The sequence below is a fragment of the Cnephaeus nilssonii genome, assembly GCF_951640355.1.
Source record: "Cnephaeus nilssonii genome assembly, chromosome: 11".
Lineage (NCBI taxonomy): Eukaryota > Metazoa > Chordata > Mammalia > Chiroptera > Vespertilionidae > Cnephaeus > Cnephaeus nilssonii.
This window is the reverse complement of record NC_137082.1, coordinates 54,212,572-54,233,870: the sequence shown is the minus strand read 5'-3', so window position 1 is coordinate 54,233,870 and position 21,299 is coordinate 54,212,572. Positions and strand designations below refer to the sequence as shown.

The following is a 21,299-nucleotide window of genomic DNA, read 5'->3' as shown; positions in this document are numbered from 1 at the left end:
TTTCTGATCACTTTGTATGCAACTTTCCATTAGTATTGGTTAAAGAGCAATGATGACATACATCCATCACACCATTATTGTCAGTGGTTTTATGTGGAAAAGACTCAAGATTCTCCAAGTGACTGATGGCTGCTCCAAATAATAAGAGGGGATGAGATTCCCAGTTGAGAGAAATGGAAGTAACAGTGATGGGAGCACCAGGCAGATGCAGGGCTCACACCTTGGTCTCTTTCTCTTGCCCCGGACTTTAACCATCTCCAATCATGGGCCAGAGTCCAGCAAAGGAGCCTGAGATATTTTAGTCAACGGACAATTATCTGATCAGCGCATGACTAGATAAGGGGACCCAAAAGATTAAAATATGCCGAAGGGTTTACAGATTCCTTGACAATCGGTTTACTAGTTCAAGATTAATGAAACCTGCACTGTTTGTACCTTTTATGTGAGGTTTCTTGAGTGACCAGGTATCAACAAATCCAATATAACTTAAAACCAATACTATCACAATATATCTCTGCAAAAACAGGCGCTAAGCTCCTAAAACACTGGATTCATGTAAGGGTGTAAACTGTGAACTAAAATATGAGGCAACGTTGCATTTCTCCAGTTAAATCCTTTAGGGTCCTGCTATGCAGGTCTGGATGGGTTTAGGATTCAAATGCCTGTCACAGGTGAGGTTTGGGGTTCCCTTCCTCCCTTCCTTCCTTCCTTCCTCCCTCCCTCCCTCCCTTCCTTCCTTCCTAAGATATATTTTTATTGATTTCAGAGAGGAAGAGAGAGAGACATAGAAACATCAATGATGAGAATCATTGATTGGCTGCCTCCTGCACGCCCCCTACTGGGGATGAGCCCGCAACCCCAGGCATGCGCCCTTGACCAGAATCGAACCTGGGAACCTTTGGTCCGCAGGCCAACGCTCTATCCACTGAGCCAAACCAGCTAGGGAACACACTTACCTTCTCAAAGTACTCAAGATCTCAGGGACGCTCAGGTAGAACCCAGTCTCCCAGGCAGGTTCCTCACAGAGTCAAAGTTTACAGTGACTTTCAACCTGCCTAACACACCTTGCCCGCGTCTCCGCCCCGCTACGTTTAGCCCATCCCCAGTCCCGCCTCTGCCTGGGACAACACACACATCCTAAACAAGGGTGCCAATGCAATTTGATGGGGAAGGAATAATCTTTCCCAAACACCATGTGGGACAACTGGATATCCACATGTAAATGAATGAAGTTGGACACCCAACAACATACACAACAATTAACTCAAAATGATCATAGATCTAAATGTAAGAATTAAAAGTATAAGACTCTTAGGAGTAAACATTCATGAACTTGGTTTCTTAGATATGACACCAAAAGCACAAGCAACAAAAGAATAATATAGACACATTGGACTTAATCAAAACGTAATACTTTTGTGCTGCAAAAGATACCAATAAAAAATGAAAAGTTAATCCACAGAATGGGAGAAAATATTTTCAGGTATGTCTGGTGAGTCTTATGCGTGAGTTTTTCTGATAATGAACTGCTTTTGACAAGTTTATGTCTGGGAAGCATGACTGCAAAATGACTAATTTGTGGCTCCGCAGTGAAGCTTGGCCCGGTCTGACACAGCACAGCCCCTCTGGACCGCGGGTCGGGGCGTCCCGCAGGCAACTACCTGAGGCCACCCACCAGGCCCCACAGCCCCGGCAAGGACGCAGGCGCGCACGGCGGACGCACGCACGGCGGACGCACGCACGGCGGACGCACGCACGGCGGACGCACGCACGGCGGACGCACGCACGGCAGGCACGCGCACGCGCACTCGCACGTCAGTGCGTTTTTAAGCCGAGGGCAGTCGCTGCGCGGGAGGTCGGGTGTTCGAGGAGGTATGAGCGAACCTGGTCGGAGAGCGGGGTCCTGGGAGGGAGCTGGGGATCCGGGCTGGGGGTGGAGGTCTGGAGCCGTGGTCGCGGGGAGGAACGGGGGTAGTGGGTCCTGGATGGGAGCAGGGCCCGGGCTGGGGTAGAGGTCGGGAGCCGGGGCGGGGGGAGGAACGGGGGTAGTGGGTCCTGGGTGGGAGCGGGGCCCGGGCTGGGGGTGGGGGTCGGAGCCCGGGGTCCGGGCTGGGGGCGGGGGGCGGGCCGGGGAGGAGGGAAGCAGTGGTCGGTGGGCAGCTCCTCGCCAGCGCCGAGTGCTGCCGGAAGCAGCTCGTCCACCGAGTTCTCTCCCGCAGAGGCCGCTAGAGTCGCCATCATGTCGTACATGCTCCCGCACTTGCACAACGGCTGGCAGGTGGACCAGGCCATCCTTTCGGAAGAAGACCGAGTGGTCGTCATTCGGTTCGGGCACGATTGGGACCCTACGTGCATGAAAATGGACGAGGTTCTGTACTGCATCGCGGAAAAGGTACCGCAACCTCCGCTCCCGCTGCGCTCGGTGTCAGCTCGGTGTCTGCTTTGTTTTGCTTTGTTAGTTGACAAGAAAATTTAAAAGTGAGGTTAAAAGCTGGATTCCACACTCATTGTTCATGCCTTGAATTTTAATGCGCCAGCAAATAAAGAGAAGATGTAGGATTGACCTGGTGATGTGAGGACGAGCTCCCTGAAATTGTACACAATAGGCTATGCCTTTTTCTTCTGGGAGAAATCCTTTAGGGTCCTGCTATACATTACAAAAAAGTTCATGATCCCTCTCCCTAGATAAATCACTTAATAATTCCTAGTGATAGGGTGTTTTTTCAAAATTTGCATCTATGGTACCAAGAACGCAATGTTTTTTCATACTCTGGCAAGTGTTGGAGCTCCTTTTAAATAGCTTAGCTTAAAAGGATTGTCCTTTTTTTTGTACCATATTTATTTGTTGTATTTATAAAGCCGAGCATGTATGTTAATAGCATAGTAGCTCTTGTCCTTTGTTGTTTTGTTTTATAACAGATGATTTAAATGCAGGGACTTGTTTGCTGACAGTAAGTAAGGGTGCAGTTGTAGGATGTTTCTGTGTAACCAGAGCCTTAATTCTTTTTAAATTTCCTCACGCTGATTTTAAGATGACTTTTAATTTGGATTTTTGCAATTTCAACAATAGGGCAAAAGACACATATATTGGGGTGTTAATGAAATTATTAAGGTCATTTGAAGAGTAAAAGTGGAAACACTGAAACCATCTTTTTAAAAATATATATATTTTATTGATTTTTTACAGAGAGGAAAGGAGAAGGATAGAGAGAAACATCAATCAGCTGCCTCCTGCACACTCCCTACTGGGGATGTGCCCGCAGCCAAGGTACATGTCCTTGACTGGAATCGAACCTGGGACCCTTCAGTCCGCAGGCCGACGCTCTATCCACTGAGCCAAACCGGTTAGGGCCCATCTTTTCTTTCATGGGAATAGGAGATGGTAGTATTGGCTGGTTTAAAATAACACCTTTGAGTAAATAACAAGAGTATATACTTTGTATTTAGGAAAGAAAAGCTGATTTTTACTACCTCCTATTTGGAAGGAGAAGCAGAGTGATGTAGGGGTTGTGACATTTTGGACCTTAGGGACTGTTCTTCCATATCTGTCATCATAAGTTCCAGTTGGCATACTTACCAAGTGCACTGCAGAGATTCTGATTGTATGGGTCTGGGTGAGGTTCAGAAACGGCTTCTTTGAGAAGCTTCTCTGGGAATTGTGGTGTGACTTTCAGAAACCTCTCAACAGAGGTCTGGGTCCAAGTATGAGTGCTGTACTTGTCAGACATTACAAGGACACTGAGGAGCTTGGGGGGGAGGTAGGTGACTGGGGAACCCAGAAGAGCCTTGAACCCAAGCACCTTTCCAATAAGCAAATCATTAGCATGTTGACTTTGAAATAACCTAGGGTGTGTGTTCTGGATTCTAGCTTGCAGGTGGTGGCATAATCACTAGGTGATGTCCAGATCCTGCTGCCCTCAGCGCCAGGCTAGGATGGCTAGAGACTTAAGGGTTGGTTGGCTCTTCATGTCTGAGCAAAACTTGGCAAGATGCTCTTAGCTAGGAGACATATTTTATGTGTTAACGTAAGTTTCTAGGGACTTTTACCATAGTGGTTCTTTTCTAATGCCTTTATGTCAGTTAGAGACCGAATTGCTGTGTCACTAGTGGACATACTCTTCTTGTATTGAACCTGTTAATAAGGGCAGTTTAATTAGGCTCACTTTGACGATTTTTCTTTAGTCTTTAAGTTACCCTTTTTTCTCTTGTCCAAAAAATGTGGATTTTTATTTTATTTATTTTTATTATTGATTTTTTTACAGAGAGGAAGGGAGAGGGATAGAGTGTAAGAAACATCGATGAGAGAGAAACATCGATCAGCTGCCTCCTGCACACCCCCTACTGGGGATGTGCCTGCTACCAAGGTACATGCCCTTGACTGGAATCGAACCCGGGACCCTTCAGTTCTAAGGCCAACGCTCTATTCACTGAGCCAAACGGGTCAGGGGGATTTTTATTTTAATAAACTTTCAATATTGTATTATAATATAGATATTCAAAATGCAAACTTGAAATGCATTATAAGACTATTAACATTTTACTTTCATGTTAGTATAAGGGCAAAATATGAGTTTATAATTCTGGAAGTTCTTTTGGGGAAGCTCAACAGAAATTTTTGAGATTTAAGGTTTTAGTATAAAGAACAATTTAACTCTATTTAAAAATCTCCCTCTGCAGAAATGGCAGATAATGGGGGATCTTCCTCATCTTGTTACGAGCCCTGTTTGGATATCCCAGCTGTTTTAAAGTGAGTAAAAGTTCCTGGGTTGAGGCTGGAATGTGGTGTATTGACTTGATGCTCTGACAGTGCCAACCCCTCTTCGTGCTGGGTTAGTTTTGAGCGATACTGAAACAGAGAGAGATGCTTACCAATTTTCAGCTGTCTGGAATTTGGTAGAGTGGTAATAGCAAAGTTTCCTGCTTAGCAGCTGATTTTATGCACAGCTTTGAAGAGAGACTGTTTTGTGCCCCTCTGAGCTGTCTGCCATTCTGTAGGAACAGTTTGTCACAACTCAGTTTCCTAAATTCCACGATAGTTAAGAATAAGTGGGACATTTAATTTTTGTGTTAAAAAGCCCATACAAGTAGAGTTTAAAATATGTAGAACCTCAGTGGTATTGACTGGTGATCATACATTCTAGATGAAATTGTATGTAAGGCAAATATATGGATGGAAATTTTTAGGAATGACTGTGGGGTCTTTCTGAAGCATCACATAAAGTAAGTGAACCAGTGGAAGTTGATGCTCAGTCTGAGAAATCGATAGGAACTAACAGAAGGCATGTTTTTGTATTCACTCTGGATTTGTGTCTGCATATAATCACCTTGCAGCAAGCAGCTATGAGAGGCAGGATTGAGCAGTGGTTATTGGCTCCAACTAAGCTGGATTCTGCCACTTACTGCCTGCATGACATTAAATGACTCGTCTGTAAGAGAGGGATACCAGTGCCGGACTCAGGTGGTTGTGAGGACAGAGTTAACATCAAGTAGTATATTCAGTAATCATTAGCTACCATTATTATTACTATCTCACATCACAAAATTTGCAACAGTTATTGTAAATAGAGCTAATCAGGGCACATAGTTGTTTGTTTTATTTATTTATTTTTAAATATATATATAGTTATTGACTTCAGAGAGGAAGGGAGGTGGTGAGAGAAACATCAGTGATAAGAGAGAGTCATTGATCGGCTGCCTCCTGCATGCCTTTAACTGGGGATGGAGCCTGCAACCGGGGCAAATGTCCTGACTGGGAATCCTATGAACCATGAAATCCTGGTTCATAGGTCGATGCTCAACAGCTGAGCAACACCAGCCAGGCAGGGCACATAGTTTTAGAAAATAAAGTTACCATGTAATCTTTTGATGGATTTGAAATGAATTAAGTAGCAATGTAATAATTAGCCAGTTGACAGCCCAGAACATTTTTCTGGTGTATTAGATAGGCTCTCAACTGGGGGAGGACAAAAGGCTGAGTGGTGGTTGATCACTGACTTGCTGAAGAAAAAGGTGTGCTCATAAAGTGTGTGGGCAAAAGAGCTGGAAAGGATATTTACTATTGTAGATGACCAAAAGAATATGTATTTCAAAAGTAACTTGATAATAAAAATGAATTTGTACATGCGATTCTTGGTTTAAAAATATACTACTTAACCAGTTAAGATTACTAATAGTAGGCAAAATGTATTTTAAATATGGCAAATATGTTTACAGTACTGTTTAAAAAGATGGTTCTTGTGAGTAAACGGGAAAAGAACTTGAAAAAATAAATTCCAGTGGTTAAGTAAACTTCAAAGAAACATACCTTAAAACAGTTCACTGTCGTTTTTTAGGTATATCAGACACAGAAAGTTAAAAAGGAGTTGAAGTGTGGGGTGTGCTGGACGTTGTAATGTTCAGGTGGTAGAGCTGGCATCACCCTGAGGAACGTGGCTGGCATTGTGTGAAGAGCCTGATGAATGAATGTCAGATGGTCCCGCTATTCTCAGTAACTGACCCTTTGGGAGACCGTTACTGTCATTTATAGCAAAAGTGGAAACAACCACAGTGTCCAGTGATAGGGGAACACTTAGGCCAGGCACAGTGCCAGGTAGGAAACTGACCCCTCACGTGGTCCTCATGACGGCTCCTGAGCAGGTGGTAGCAGTTATCTGTCCGGACTTAGAAATTGGGATTTAAACTGCAATGTACACCCTACTGGATGGAATATTATTTGGCCATTAAAAATGATCTTTATTTAATAACTAGAGGCCCGATGCACAAAATTCGTGCAAGAGTAGGCCTTCCTTCCCCTGGTTGCTGGCTCCGGCTTCCCTCTGGCACCCAGAACCTGGGCTTCCCTCGCAGCCCTGGCTTCGTCCAAAAGAATGTCCAGAATGATGTCTGGTCTAATTAGCATATTATGCTTTTATTATTATAGATGTGGGAAAACAGTGATGTCAGCTGGAGTAAAGCAGAGAGTAGAAGGTGTCCTCATCAGCAAGTTTTGGGTTGAGAAAGGGAAACATTAACATTTCACTTTAAAACACCCATAGATATATTATGACTGTCATGTTTTGTAAATTATATAACTTGTTTGAAAATTACTGGGCTGGATACCAAAGAGTGATTTTTCCATTTCATTTCTATATTTTCCAAGTGAACATTTTTTTAAATGGAGAAAAGATAGACACCTAGCTTAATTTCAGTTGTATATTAAAAAAATACACAGGGGTTTTAGTTACCTGCAGATTCATTAATGGATGTGAACTGTTTAGGCCAGCAGTCGCCAACTGGTGGTCCTTGAGGTCCGAAAGGTTGGCGACCACTGGTTTAGGCAACATAGTTCTCTATGTGGAAGGCATCACGACAACATAGGAATCCAAATCCACGTGAGGAGAAGCTTTGTCAGGTGGGAGCTTTTCCAGAGGAAAACCTGGGAGGGTTCAGAGTGAGGGGCAGCATGCTCACATAGCCACCCACCTGGATGAGCCACATCTGTGGCGTGGCCCCTTCCTGCCAGTATTGGGAGAGCCTTCTGTCAGGACCCCATCTCTGAGGAAGGAGGTTAGACCTGACACCTTCTAAGGCAGGTCTGAACTCAGGATTATAGAGTTAAGTCCATACTGTCCAAAACCATGGTTCTTAGTGACAATAATGGGTTTCTTGAGTTTTGAAATATAAGTTTATTGTTAAAGTTCATTCATTCAACAAATATTTACCTAGTGCCTTGAATGTGTCAGATGTTTGGCTCCGAGGACACATCAATAAAGACTACAGACGTGGTTTCTGGCCTTGTGTGGCTTGACACTCATCTGAAAAATCCTAATGTGATTTTAGCCTTACTGGCATGGCTCAGTGGTTAACATCGACCTATAAAGCAGGAGGTCACGGTTCAATTCTGGTCAGGGTGCATGACTGGGTTGTGGGCCAATGCCCAGTGTGGGGAATGCAGGAGGCAGCCAATCAATGATTCTCTCTCTTCCAAGGGAGAGGGGGAGAGAGAGAGAAACATGGGTGTGAGAAACATCGACTGACTGCCTCTTGCATGCCCCGTACTGGGGATGAAGCCCAAAACTGGGTATGTGCCCTGACCAGGAATCAAACCAGCAACCTTTTGGTGCCTGAGACAGTGCTCAACTAACTGAACCACACCAGCCAGGTCTTGCATTATTATTGTTGTACTAGAGGCCCGATGCACCGAAATTCATGCAAGGGCCTTGGCCCCGGCCCCTGCCCGCTGTGGTTTTGTTGGGAAGGAAGGACGTCCGGTCTAATTAGCATATTACCCTTTTATTATTATAGATTTATTTGTATTACAACTGTAAACCTACTTTTGCCCACCCCTGTATTTATAAGGAGCCTTTAAAATGTCATGTTCTTTGTTCTAGAAATTCTGTTTTAGGAATTTATCCTTAGAAATTAATGAATGTGTGCACAAATTTAAGGGTTAGAATGTTCACAGGGGAATAATTGATATTAATGAAAATGAATTATTTATATTCATGAAAAATCAGAAAGAAAGTAACAGAAGAAAGGTAAAGTAATGGCATAGACATTTGATAAATTAATTATTATTATTTTTTATATATTTTATTGATTTTTTAACAGAGAGGAAGGGAGAGGGGTAGAGAGTTAGAAACATCGATGAGAGAGAAACATCGATCAGCTGCCTCCTGCACACCCCCTACTTGGGTTGTGCCCGCAACCAAGGTATATGCCCTTGACCAGAATCGAACCTGGGACCCTTGAGTCCGCAGGCCGACACTCTCCACTGAGCCAATCTGGTTAGGGCATGAACTAATTATTTAATACAGCCATAAAAGTTGTGTTTTTATAAAGTATAATAAGAGAATTCTTGTAATTAAAGCAATGTAGTAAATATTGTAGTATGATCACTATATGATCACATTTTGTTAAAACAGTTTAAAAAATATATATATATATATATATATACCAGGAGCCCTGGCTGTGTGACTCAGTTGGAGGAAAAATGGGAAAGAACATCCTAAAAATACTTCTGCAGTAGCTAACTTTTTGTTGGGATTGAAGGTGATTTTATTTTTAGTTTTCTTTTATATATATATATATATATATATATATATATATATATATATATTATTGATTTATTACAGAGAGGAAGGGAGAGGGAGAGAGAGTTAGAAACATCGATGAGAGAGAAACATCGACCAGCTGCCTCCAGCTGCCTCCTGCACACCCCCTCCTGGGGATGTGTCGCAACCAAGGTACATGCCCTTGACCGGAATTGAACTTGGGACCCTTGAGTCCGAAGGCCGATGCTCTATCCACTGAGCCAAACCGGTCAGGGCTATTTTTAGTTTTCTAAATCTTCTCTGATAAATTTGCATTTAAAGAAAATTTGTTATATACGATATTATTTGGAGTAGTAGTTTGTTACTATTTACAAGAAGAGTTCAAACCCAAATACACGGGGAATGTATGGCATGTTGGAAAGCAGTTGTTCAATGCATGTGATTAAGTATTAGTAAAAGTATACATTTGGAAAAGATCGTATGGGTTATTGCTACATCAGCATGAATAATATGTCTGTGGATATTTTCTGAAGGTTCTTGTAACTTGCTATTCTAAAAAAATGTTAAAGGGAAGTGTAATAGCCAATTATTTGCTAGGTATCCTGAGCTTGTTGAATTATTTTTCTGTGTTAACTCTACTGGGAAAATGTTGGAGAGCTTGAAAATTGTTCTGTTATACACAGATGGTTGTTTTAGTTTTTAATGTGCTTTTACAGAATTTAAAAAATCGATTTTTATTTTTTTTAATGTTCTTTACTTTTAGGTTAAAAATTTTGCAGTTAATTATCTTGTGGATATTACAGAAGTACCTGACTTCAACAAAATGTATGAGTTATACGATCCTTGTACTGTCATGTTTTTCTTCAGGTACGTCCTCTTCTCTTAAACTTGTTATTTAAATTGTCCTTTTTATGTTTTTATTGATTTCAGAGAGGAAGGGAGAAAGAAATAGAAACATCAATGATGAGAGAGAATCATTGATTGGCTGCCTCCTGCTCACCCCTCCACTGGGGATTGAGCCCACAGCCCGGGCATGTGCCCTGACTGGGAATCGAACCAGTGATCTCTTGTTTCCTGGGTTGATGCTCAACCACTGAGCCATGCTGGCTGGGCTCCTTTTCTCTTAAAGTTGTTGTTTAAATTGAAATTGTTGGTCTGGAAGTTTAATGTAATCAAGATGCCTTTAGATTCTCTTACTTGGAAGGAAGTCGTTATGTAGTCATATCACATACAGATTGTATCACCAGGCAATTAATGTGATCTTTTCAATAATTTTTAAACAGTACTAGTTTTAGCATTTACTCAGTGATAAATTACCCTTTTGAAGTAACTTTGCCCAGAAACCTAGGTGAAGTGTAATTAAATGGTAGACATTCTTATTAACACTTAAGGTACCTTTAATCTGTTGATGAAAATGTCTGTTTTAAAATAACTCAATGTCTATTTTAAAATATGATATCATGACACTATTTAATGTTCTTTGTGATAACTTTCTGTGTGGACTCTAGTCAATGAGTTACTGGCATGAAGAATAGAATTTCCCTAATTGCCTCAGACAAATTTGTATCCACAGTGTACGGGGTTTGCTTCAAAGGAAAACGTGGGAATGTACTGGCTGCGTACCCAGTGGTCTGATGCAGGTGCCATATATGTTTGATGGGGTTTATGTAATTAAGTAACAGCATGAGTACAAAAATAACTGTTCTGGAAGGTTAATTAGGAAAGAAATAACCCTTTAATATTGCTATGCTTGCCAAAATTTCATAGTTATTATTACTACAAAAGTTGGTGGATAGCAGTATTAATGTTCACTTCACAAGTAGAGCCCCTGTTGGTGAAGATGGTCCAGGTGGACTGTGTAGGGTGTGTATTAGCTTCATGTTCTGTGGGACAAGTTAGCACAAGTTTTGTGGCTGAAAACACCATTTGTAAGCTCAGGGTTCTGCAGGTCCTATTCCGGGCAGGTTCTGCAGGTTTCCTTGGGGTCTCTCAAAGGCAGTCAGTCGGGGAAGAAGACATATGGCTCACCTAGGTAGTTGGCTGAATCCCATTTTGTGGTCGTGAGCTGAAGCCTCTACTCGCTGGCTGTGGCTAGGGCTCCATCTGCTTCTAGACAGGCAACTTAGTGCATTTCTGGGCAGTGGAAACATGGGGGGCTCACACAGACTATGGCAGCTGCCCTGCTGGTTGCCACATGTCGGAGTCAAATCTAGCCGAGTAACCAGAGCTGTAACAGTGGGAAACAGACATTTTTCATGGGGTCCCTTGTAGAGGCTTAAAAAAAAAAAATTAGTGATTTTTAGAGAGAAAAGGGGAGAGAGATAGCGAGAAAAACATTGATTTGTTGTTTCACTTATTCATGTATGTGCACTGACTGGGTATCAAACCTGCAACCTTGGCATACTGAGACAACTCTCTAACCTGCTGAGCTACCCAACCAAGGCCCTTCTAGACGCTCTGATAAGCCTTGCCTATTCCCTCTGTAGGAACAAGCACATCATGATTGACCTGGGCACTGGCAACAACAACAAGATCAACTGGGCCATGGAGGACAAGCAGGAGATGATCGACATCATTGAGACCGTGTACCGGGGCGCCCGCAAAGGCCGTGGTCTGGTCGTGTCCCCAAAGGACTACTCCACGAAGTACCGATACTGAGTGCCTGTCCCAGGTGTGGGGTTTTCCAGGGAGTTACTTTCACGTGGAGATGCTGTGGATGCTGAAGCCTTTGAGGAGTCTGGGGAAGGACAGGAGGGCTGCACAGCCTCAAGCTGCAGTTGGCCTGGCTACTGTACTTTCATATTCGCAAATATCTGTAAATATCTAGCTGAATTAAACAAATACACAATCATGGGAAAGTCCTCATGGTTTATTTTTTATATGGATTAATGGTTTTGGAAGTAAAAACTTGATTCTTTACCATTGGAGTGAAATTCAGGAGGTCTGTGGGCTGCTCTGTTTTTTGGTGTTTTTTTTTTTTTTTTTTTTTTTGTAATAGGTTTTTTCAGAGAGAGGAAGGGAGAGGGAAAGAGAGAGAGAAACATCAATGATGAGAGAGTCATTGATCGGCTGCCTCTTGCATGCCGATCTGGTGATTGAGCCCACGTGCCCTGACTAGGAATCAGACCGTGACCTCCTGGTCATGGGTTGATGCCTAACCATTGAGCCACACTGGCCAGACTGGGCTGCCCAGTTGTGCACACTTGGCAGTGGAAGCTATGTGTGTCCTGGGGCTGCTGGAACAGAAGACCTCAGCCCAGGGCACTTAGCGGAAATATGTATCTCACTGGCCTGGAGATGGGACATCTGGGGACCCAGGTGCCTCTTCCCTAACCCTGTCCCCGCCCACCCCAACCTGAGCCTTCATATTCTCTAGGCCTTTTCCCTGAGTTGTGTCTGGTCCAAGTGTCCCCTTTTTATAAGGACACCAGTCATTGGCTCAGGGCTGCTCGACTCCAGCATGACCTCATCTTAACTGATTACATCTATAACAGTCCTATCTTCACATAAGGTCATTCTGAGGCCCTGCGGGGGAGAAGGGGCACAATTCAACCCACAACAGAATCTAGTGGCTTAAGTTCAGAAGGAATACACACTGCAAGAATAAAGTGCAATAAAATAATAATTTGGGGGGCCTTGCTTTTAAATACAGAGTAAGCTGCTGCCCTGTCCTGTTTGGCTCCATGGTTGGAGTGTCAGCCCACAGAACAAGGGGTTGAGGGTTTGATTCCTGGTCAAGGGCATGTATCTCAATTGCAGGTTTGATCCCCAGCTCTGGTTGAAGTGTGTATGGCAGGTAACCAATCGATGTTTCTCTCTCTCTTTTCCCCCCCACCCCCCTTCCAACTCTGTCTAAAAATCAATGGGGAAAAAGTATTCTTGGGTGAGGATTTAAAAAAAAGTAAGCTGCTTTTTATTCCTCCTGAAATTACATCTAATGTACTTTAAACATATTGTATTTTCCATGGAGTCCATGATCCATGACCCTTCAATCAATCTTCTCAGTCTCAAGTTTCTCTTCTAATTCTATACCAGGAGCATGCTGGTCGGTGGTTGGGATCATCCAAGCTTGTGTGAGGAGCACTGGTGCGTGTGTGGGTAGCACACCTGGAACAACTGTCCCCTTCCCCCTCCCCCCTCCCAAGGATATTTTTCAATTGATTTTTAGAGCGGGAAAGACAGAAATACCAATATTGGTTGCCTTCTGCACGAGCCCCGATGAGGGCCTAGGCCAGGGAGGAGCTTGCAACGGGTACATGCTCTTGACCAGAATTGAACCCGGAACCTTTTAGTTCAGGACCTCTCAGTCCGCAGGGCGATGGATGCTCTATCCACTGAGCCAAACTGGCTAGGGCCAACTGTAGTTGATTTTGACTTTTAAATGAATATGATTTATATGCAGGAATAATGTTATTTTTTACAATAGAGCCTACAACTGACCCCTTTTGGGGGTGATCAGGTTTATTTTAGTTTGGCTCAGAAAGAAGGGAATTGATAATTATTTGAAAGTGTTTCTCCATAACCTACAAAGATCTAATTGCTAACTGCCTCCAGTGGGGTGAGAGGTAAGGGCTACCTCGGGAATTAGCAGCGCTTCTGGCTCACTGCCTTCTTGGTTTTCATTTAGTTTGGTTTGGAGAGTGTTGCTATCAGAGCCTGACTGGACTAGACAGATTAAAATTAGTCTTCCATAAACACTGTGACTGGAAATGTTGACTTGATACCATTGTAATAACCTGGTTTATTCCTTAACAGGAAAGGAATAAAGGGAAGATAAATTATTTAGGCATGCCAAATTATTTAGGCATGCCATTTACACAGCTTTGCTAATTTAACACTCTCCAAGTCTGTTCCCCACCTATTGATGGGGGAAGGAGATGGACAAAGGCAGTTTACACGCATGCCCAGTAAAGTCTGAGTGACTTGGGAAGGTGCCTGTCAGTCAAATTAGTGGCCAGAATAGGCGTGGCCACTATAAGGGCATGAAACCTGAATATTTAAACTTCTGAACAAAGGAAGTTCCCTCTCTTGGCCCTTGCCTCGTCTGCATGCCTGTGCTCCTGCCTCTCCCATTGCAGGGGGCACATTCCCCTGCATTCGCCCATGTGGCTAAGCATTGTGGGTTCCACACAGTGGACTGATGGAGTTGAATTAGCCTGATGCTGAACTGGGCCCAGCTACAACATGGATCGGAAGCTCTGGACACTGACCTTGCTTTTGGTTTTGCTGAACTCCCAGCTGTACCTTTTCAGAATTAGGTTAAGGGACATGGGACTTTACAACCCAAGGAATGTAACTCCATGCAAACACAGATTTTTACCACATTTTATTCTCCCAGGGGGGCTTCTGAAAATGCTATTTCAGCGGTACTCCAAGAATCTCATGCCCACTAGTGTCTGGGAAATCTGGCCCACAGATTTTCTGATAACAAAGTGATGCAGCCATTTAAAAAGCAACTTCTGGCCCGACCTGGTTTGGCTCAGTGGATAGAGCATCAGCCTGTGGACTGAAGGGTCCCAGGTTTGATTCCAGTGAAGGGCACATGACTGGGTTGCAGGCTCAATCCCCAGTAGGAGGTGTGCAGATGTTTCTATCTCTCCCTCTTCCTTCCTCTCTGAAATCAATTTTATATATATATATATATACTGTCTAATAAAAGAGTAATATGCAAATTGACTGTACCTCCGCTACACCGCAAAGCCATGCCCACCAGCCAATCAGGAGCGAGTATGCATATTAACCCAACCAAGATGGCTACGGCCACAGAGAGAGCAGAAGGCTTGGGTTTCCCCGGTAATGGAGGAAGCCAAGCTTTCCGCCTGCCCTGGCCAGCCCAGGCCTCCACTCAAGGCTACAAAGTTTCAATTATAGAAGGTAAATAAATCCCAGATACCAGGCCCTCCGCTTGGGTCGCTGGGGGCGTGGCCAGCCTGCAAACCACCACAGGCCCCTCACCCAGGCTGCCCCATGCCCCAAGGGAACCCCCACCCTGATCCAGGACACCCTTCAGGGCAAACCAGCCGGCCCTACCCGTGCACCAGGCCTCTATCCTATCTAATCCTATATAATAAAAGAGTAATATGCAAATTGACCATCACTCCAACACAAAGATGGCTGCCCCCATGTGGACACAAGATGGCTGCCACAAGATGGCCACAGGGGAGGGCAGTTGGGAGGGACCAGGTCTGCAGGGGAGGGCAGTTAGGGGCAAACAGGCTGGCAGGGGAGCAGTTAGGCATCAATCAGGCTGGCAGGGGAGTGGTTAAGGGGTGGTCAGGCTGGCAAGCAGAAGCAGTTAGGGGCAATCAGGAAGGCAGGCAGGCGAGCAGTTGGGAGCCAGCAGTCCTGGATTGTGAGAGGGATGTCCCAGATTGGAGAGGGTGCAGGCTGGGCTGAGGGATGCCCCCCCTTGCATGAATTTCATGCACCAGGCCTCTAGTATAAAATAAATAAAAAGCAACTTTTGCTCAGCTGGTGTGGCTCAGTAGTTGAGTGTCAACCCATGGACCAAAGAGATCACTGGTTCGATTCCTGGTCAGGGCATATTCCCATGTTGCAGGCTCAATCCCCAGTGGGTGGCATGCATGAGGCAGGCAGTCGATGTTGATGTTTCTCTCTTGTCAATGTTTTTTTTTTTTTTTTTTTAATATATTTTATTGATTTTTCACAGAGAGGAAGGGAGAGGGATAGAGAGCCAGAAACATCGATGAGAGAGACATCGACCAGCCGCCTCCTGCACATCCCCCACCAGGAGATGTGTCCGCAACCAATGTACATGCCCTTGACCGGAATCGAACCTGGGACCTTCCAGTCCACAGACCGACGCTCTATCCACTGAGCCAAACCGGTTTCGGCATCTTGTCAATGTTTCTATCTCTCCCTGTCCCTTCCTCTCTCTCTAAAAAAATCAATTATAAAACATACACAAAATCAACTTATACCAGAAAACTACTTACGATCTTTAAAAAAAAAAGATCTATATAGAATTTAATTCAGAAAAAAAAAACTTGAATCACACAGCTTATGCTTTTCTTGTGTGATTTACAAAATTGTGTGGATGGATGGAGACGTAATCTGTCATTCAGCAAACATCTTTCTTTTCTTTTTTTTTCTTTTTTATTGATGCTAAGTGAAAGAAGATGGATGCAGAAGTCCTTATATTGTCTGATTCCATTTATAGGAAACATCCAGAAAATCAAATCTACAGAGATAGAAGGTAGATTAGTGGCTGGCCATGGTGGGAAGAGGTACTGACTGCAAACAGATAGGTTTAGGGGGGGTGGGTGCTGGAAATGTTCTAATATTAGATTGTGGTGAGGTTGTACAACTTTGTGAATGTATTCAAAAATCAATGAATTATGTACTTTAAAAAATACGTTTTTATTGATTTTAGAGAGAGGAAGGGAGAGGGATAAAGAGAAGCACCGATGAGAGAGAATCCTTGATCGGCTGCCTCCTGCATGCCTCCTCTTGGGGATCAAGTTGGGAAACCTGGGCATGTGACCTTCTGGTTCATGGGTTGATGCTCAACCACTGAGCCACATGGGCCAGGCAGCAAACATCTTTTGTTAAGTGTCAGTTACCTTTGGAATTACAATTACATTCTTTTTTTTTTTTTAAATATATTTTATTGATTTTTTACAGAGAGGAAGGGAGAAGAATAGAGAGTTAGAAACATCGATGAGAGAGAAACATCGATCAGCTGCCTCCTGCACACCCCCCACTGGAGATGTGCCCGCAACCAAGGTACATGCCCTTGACTGGAATCGAACCTGGGACCCTTCAGTCCGCAGGCCGACGCTCTACCCACCAAGCCAAACCAGTTAGGGCTACAATTACATTCTTATCACATTGCCCGTGTTTTTTTAAATTTCTAATGTTACTAATATGATTTTTTAACTACTAAAATCAGAACCCAAGTTATAACTCAAAAAGCACAGTTTTCATTTGATCACATTTTCAAGTGTTAGTGCAGGTGTAAGAAAAAAGATTGGAAAGAGGTAAAGATTTACTTATATATGAATTAATGTACAGTTAAATAAACTGGAATCTAAGCTTTCAATGAATATACCTGTAATTACTAGAACATTTGTATAGGAAAAATTCAGTTTGTAGAAAAACATGTTAAGTGACTTGCATTTTAGTCAGATGGAGTCAAGGTGGACTCACCATCAAGGTGAGTGAACAGGGTGCTTCGGATCAATTAGCATTGACATTCCATCACCCGGGTCACAGGTGTCCAGAGATCTCACTCCTGTCTGTGTTGGAGTAAACATGGGAAAAGTGTTACAGTTAATGTGGAAACGGACAAAGAGCCAGATCTTTTAGAATACATAACAGTAGTTTTTAACATTTTGGGTCATGGACTCTCTTCCCAGTCACCACCCTACCCCCAACAGGAACTTAAGTTTAGGGGGTTTGCAGAATCCACTGAAACCCATGGCATGAGGCCTGACCTAGTGCCACCAACAAGCACAGATTTAGCCAAGCAGATTACAATTTATTTAGGTCTTTGTTTTCATGTAAAAGGCATTAACAGCTTTGAACAAACATTTAGTTACCTGGCCTTCTATTTTGTTGCTTTAAATAATGACTACATGTGCATCAAAAAATGAAGTCTTGCCCTGGTCAGTGTGGCTCAGTTGGTTGGAACATTGTCCCATATACTGAAAGGTGGTGGGTTCAATTCCTAGGCAGGGCACATACCTAGGTTACAGGTTTGATCCCCGGGCCGGACACTTTTGGGAGGCAACTGATCGATGTTTCTCTCTCTCTCTCCACCCCCCCCCCCCATCTCTATCTCTCTATCCCTTCCTCTCAAATCAATTTAAAAATATAAAAAAGAGTGAAGTCTTGATACTTAACCATTTAATTTGATGCCTCATATTTAGTGGGTTTGACCAAATTTAAAACCCTGAGGGAGTGCAGGTGATGAAGGGAAGGAACAAAGTTCTCAAACAGCCACCCTGTGCCTGGCGGTGTGCCAACTCAGGATCCTGCAGAAATTGGCCCACTGGTCCCTTCTTTCAGGCACTGGCTTATCACCAATTAGCCCTCAGATGCGGAGGGCTTAGTGTTAGCGTCCAGTAGGCCTAGACAGGACTGCTGGGCAGGTGGCCCTATCTAATGCAACCTTAATAGGGAAAGGTGTATTTTCACCCTACAGGCAGAATTTCAGAGTGCTCATGAGTAGCAGGATACGGTACAGCTATCTTTTCTACTGGAATTCCAGATAATACGATAAGTGAACTATCTCTGATTTAGCAGGATAGCTACAGATAATTTGCCAGATGACTTAGGATGACAATTGTCAAAGAAATGGGAAACAAGAAAAACAAAGGCATCTAATTATCATACGCTCATATAGTCAGAATACTATGTCAGGAGAACATGCATACATATCCTAATAAAGTTGTGCATCTCCACATACATGGACATAAATTCAGTCTGAAATCTGAAGCTAAGCATTTATGTGCATCTCAAGATTCAGTGCAAAATTCCACTGGAAAAGAAGAAATGTTTGCATGGTGGGACTGGGTGGGATCCTCCAGACTCTGGCAATGGGTTGAGGGCTTAATGCAACATTTCTTTTTAAATGGTTCCGTGAAATATGGTTTCAAACAGAAACTGGTAGTTATAATCTCCAATGTCTAAATCATCATGATTTGTGTTTTGACTTAAGATTAATTTGAGGGGTGAGGGTCAATAGGTACTTGAGTAAAATCCACTATTTATTATATTTAAAAAAATTTTAATTCAAATTTTAAATAAAGTGTTTCACTTAAAATGTACACTTTTAAAGGAAATATGACAGAGTGTTTAAGTTGGTCAATTTAGAAAGGAGCATTTGTGAAAGGCTTGTTATTCCTGAAGGTGTCTCATGTAGTACAGAGGCAGTAATTCCCACAGTGAACAAATATGGGATTGCATTTCTCAAGATGAAAGCAATCACAAGCGCTGCACAAAGTAAACTTATTTAGTTTCCTAGTAATGGTCTTACCATTTGTTCTTTAATGGCATTGTTGATCCCGGCTTGCACCATTAAGTCATTTACATTCCTCTGCAAGTCCTGGAGGCGGTTTCCCATTTCTTCCAGTTCCACGTTAAGGAGCCCAGAGCCCATGGCCAGAAAGCCCTGCTTCAACCTGCAGCCCAGCTGGGGCTCTGACACACACCCTGGCCATGCAACTTGTAAGACACCTGGAGGTCAGTGCAGAGACTTCCCTGAGGTTTTTGTAGGATGTCCCTAGCCTCTGAATGTGAGCTCAGCTCTGAAACTTGGCTCCCCTGCGAGGACACAAACTCAGGGATGTGTGTTACTCTGGTACGTGTAACTATGTCTTAACCAAACTCTAATGAGGATGTAAATATAATGGAAATGAACTCAGTTTAATTTTATCATGTCTAAGAATCATTTTTTTTCCCATCTGTGGGAACCCAGCTACAGAATCAGAAATTGCAAGTTCCATATGCAAATACTTTGTACACCGTTTTTAAGGAGTTCAAGTAGGGCAGGTGTTACCCTTATTTGAATTTGCTCCAACTGGAAACAAACATTCTATTCTAATTGTGTTTGGATTCATGTCTTAACAAAACAGTGAGCTGCTCAAGTCATAAAACCAAACCAAACAGGTAGGGGAGCCAGGTGTAACACCCTATTTGGAGGCCTTCCGTGTTCCGTCTGCCGGTTTCTGAATGCGGGTAGAGTATGACATTACCTAGCAGACCGCCGATTTTTATAGGGCTTGGTGGGAAAGGCCCGCTGGGGAGTCATGTGCAGTGTGTCCACATATTTTATTGCCACACAAAATGCCCCGTTCTGCCGGTCAAGCAGGAAGAAATTACCTGACTGGTAATTACATCAGGATGCAAGGAAATCCGAGGTCAACAATTCTCCACTAAAAAGAGATCCCATGATAATTTAACAGTTCAAAGCATCACAGCATTTGCTATAAGATGGAAAAGGATATTTCTGAGGTTTAATGTTGCAGTCAGAGCTTGAAAATGTTCTTGAAGTTCCTGAAATAGATTTTCTGCCTGAAAAAAAAAATGAGCCATAGGACAACTGACTGTATATAACATTTACTCTTGATATGGGGCATTTTAAGCATCATGGACTAGAACCATCCACATATATAGTTGATTGTTGACAAGGAAAGTCTTTTCAACTGGTAGTGAGGGACATTGAGGACCAAGTACATAACTGACTAAGCAGGCCAGCCCCTACCTCACACCACACACAGAAACTAACCCAACAGGATTCTACACCTACACGTGAGCACCAGGACCACAATGTCCGGAAGACAACAGGCAACACCTTAGTCACCCTGGGCTCCTCAGAGCCTTCTCCCAGGAGCTGACAGCCTGGACACAGGCGGCCTCTGCCCCCTTACTAGGGGTCTTTAGCTGGGATCAGCATGGCAGGAGTGTCTCACAGAAATGCCACCACTGCCAGGAAGGCAGGCCACCTTTACGATGTTGCTCCATAGTTTGCAAATGAAATCTCAAGGATTAACTCCACAGAGCAGGGAACCTGCCATCCAGAACCTGCATTTCTGTGTGAAGACTGCCGCCAGCAGCTGTTTCCTTCCCTCAGAGGGTTTTGCCTTCCTGGGGGAAAAGGTTTAAGTACCAACATCTGACGAATTCTTTTAACAAGACGTAGGAATCAGCCTTTAAATGGTGCTTCCTGGTCTCTGCCAACAGGAGAAGAGGCGGGGGGGGTGGGGTGGGGTGGGTGGGCACTGCAGGGCTGCGGGCGGGTGGTTCTCTGGCTGCCCCCTACAGCAGAGCACCCGCACGTCCCCACCCCCATCCCTGGCCCGGGTCGGGGTGGAGCACCGGGAGGGCCTGGAGGGAGGTGGGGGTCGGGGTCCCCACTCACCAGTTCCCGCAGCGCGCCCCCCGGGTCTTCGTGTCCCTGCGCCTCCATGTGGACTCGGGTGGGCCAGCGGTCTAGGGGGTTCAGGTGCCTCTGGTGGGTCAGCGCCGCCGTGATCCTATCGGCAGTGGTAGCCTCTGGCAGGGCTCTGGCTGCAGAGTGAACACCTGAGAGCCTGGACGAGCTGCAGCCGCCAGCAACTTAGGTGCCAGTGAGTGGTGAATTCCTGGGCGGGGCGCGCCTGCCCCAGTGGGGAGACGCAGAAGCTGCAGGGCAGGTCCTGGGAGAAGGCCTGGGAGGGTGGCGGCTTCATCCTGAAGGTCATTGTCATCATCCCTGGGGAGGAGCTGGGGCCCTCTGCAGAGACAAGGCCTTTAGTCTGAGTG

General features: G+C 44.1%; 2 protein-coding genes across 4 annotated transcripts; one reads left to right on the top strand and one right to left on the bottom strand.

Annotated features, from left to right (window-relative positions):
* Positions 1 to 1,777: 1,777 nt before the first annotated feature.
* Positions 1,778 to 11,880, top strand: TXNL4A (thioredoxin like 4A). Of its 3 annotated transcripts, XR_013814148.1 has the most exons (5): positions 1,778 to 1,872; positions 2,220 to 2,392; positions 4,678 to 4,747; positions 9,796 to 9,899; positions 11,519 to 11,552. XR_013814148.1 is itself a non-coding variant. In XM_079783562.1 (4 exons), the coding sequence occupies exons 2-4, from the start codon at positions 2,240 to 2,242 to the stop codon at positions 11,688 to 11,690; spliced, it is 429 nt and encodes a 142-aa protein (XP_079639688.1). In that variant the 5' UTR covers positions 1,778 to 1,872; positions 2,220 to 2,239; the 3' UTR covers positions 11,691 to 11,880. The 3 variants fall into 3 exon arrangements, 2 of the variants coding, with proteins under 2 accessions (XP_079639688.1, XP_079639689.1); XM_079783562.1 differs by lacking the exon at positions 4,678 to 4,747 and having other exon boundaries at positions 11,519 to 11,880; XM_079783563.1 differs by lacking the exons at positions 1,778 to 1,872; positions 2,220 to 2,392 and having other exon boundaries at positions 4,676 to 4,747; positions 11,519 to 11,880.
* HSBP1L1 (heat shock factor binding protein 1 like 1) lies at positions 9,909 to 21,112 on the bottom strand. The gene is made up of 5 exons (XM_079783564.1): positions 20,917 to 21,112; positions 20,003 to 20,069; positions 19,033 to 19,127; positions 17,170 to 17,290; positions 9,909 to 11,259 (listed from the first exon to the last, which is right to left on the bottom strand). The coding sequence occupies exons 1-4, from the start codon at positions 20,962 to 20,964 to the stop codon at positions 17,204 to 17,206; spliced, it is 297 nt and encodes a 98-aa protein (XP_079639690.1). The 5' UTR covers positions 20,965 to 21,112; the 3' UTR covers positions 9,909 to 11,259; positions 17,170 to 17,203.
* Between the last annotated feature and the right edge of the window lie 187 nt (positions 21,113 to 21,299).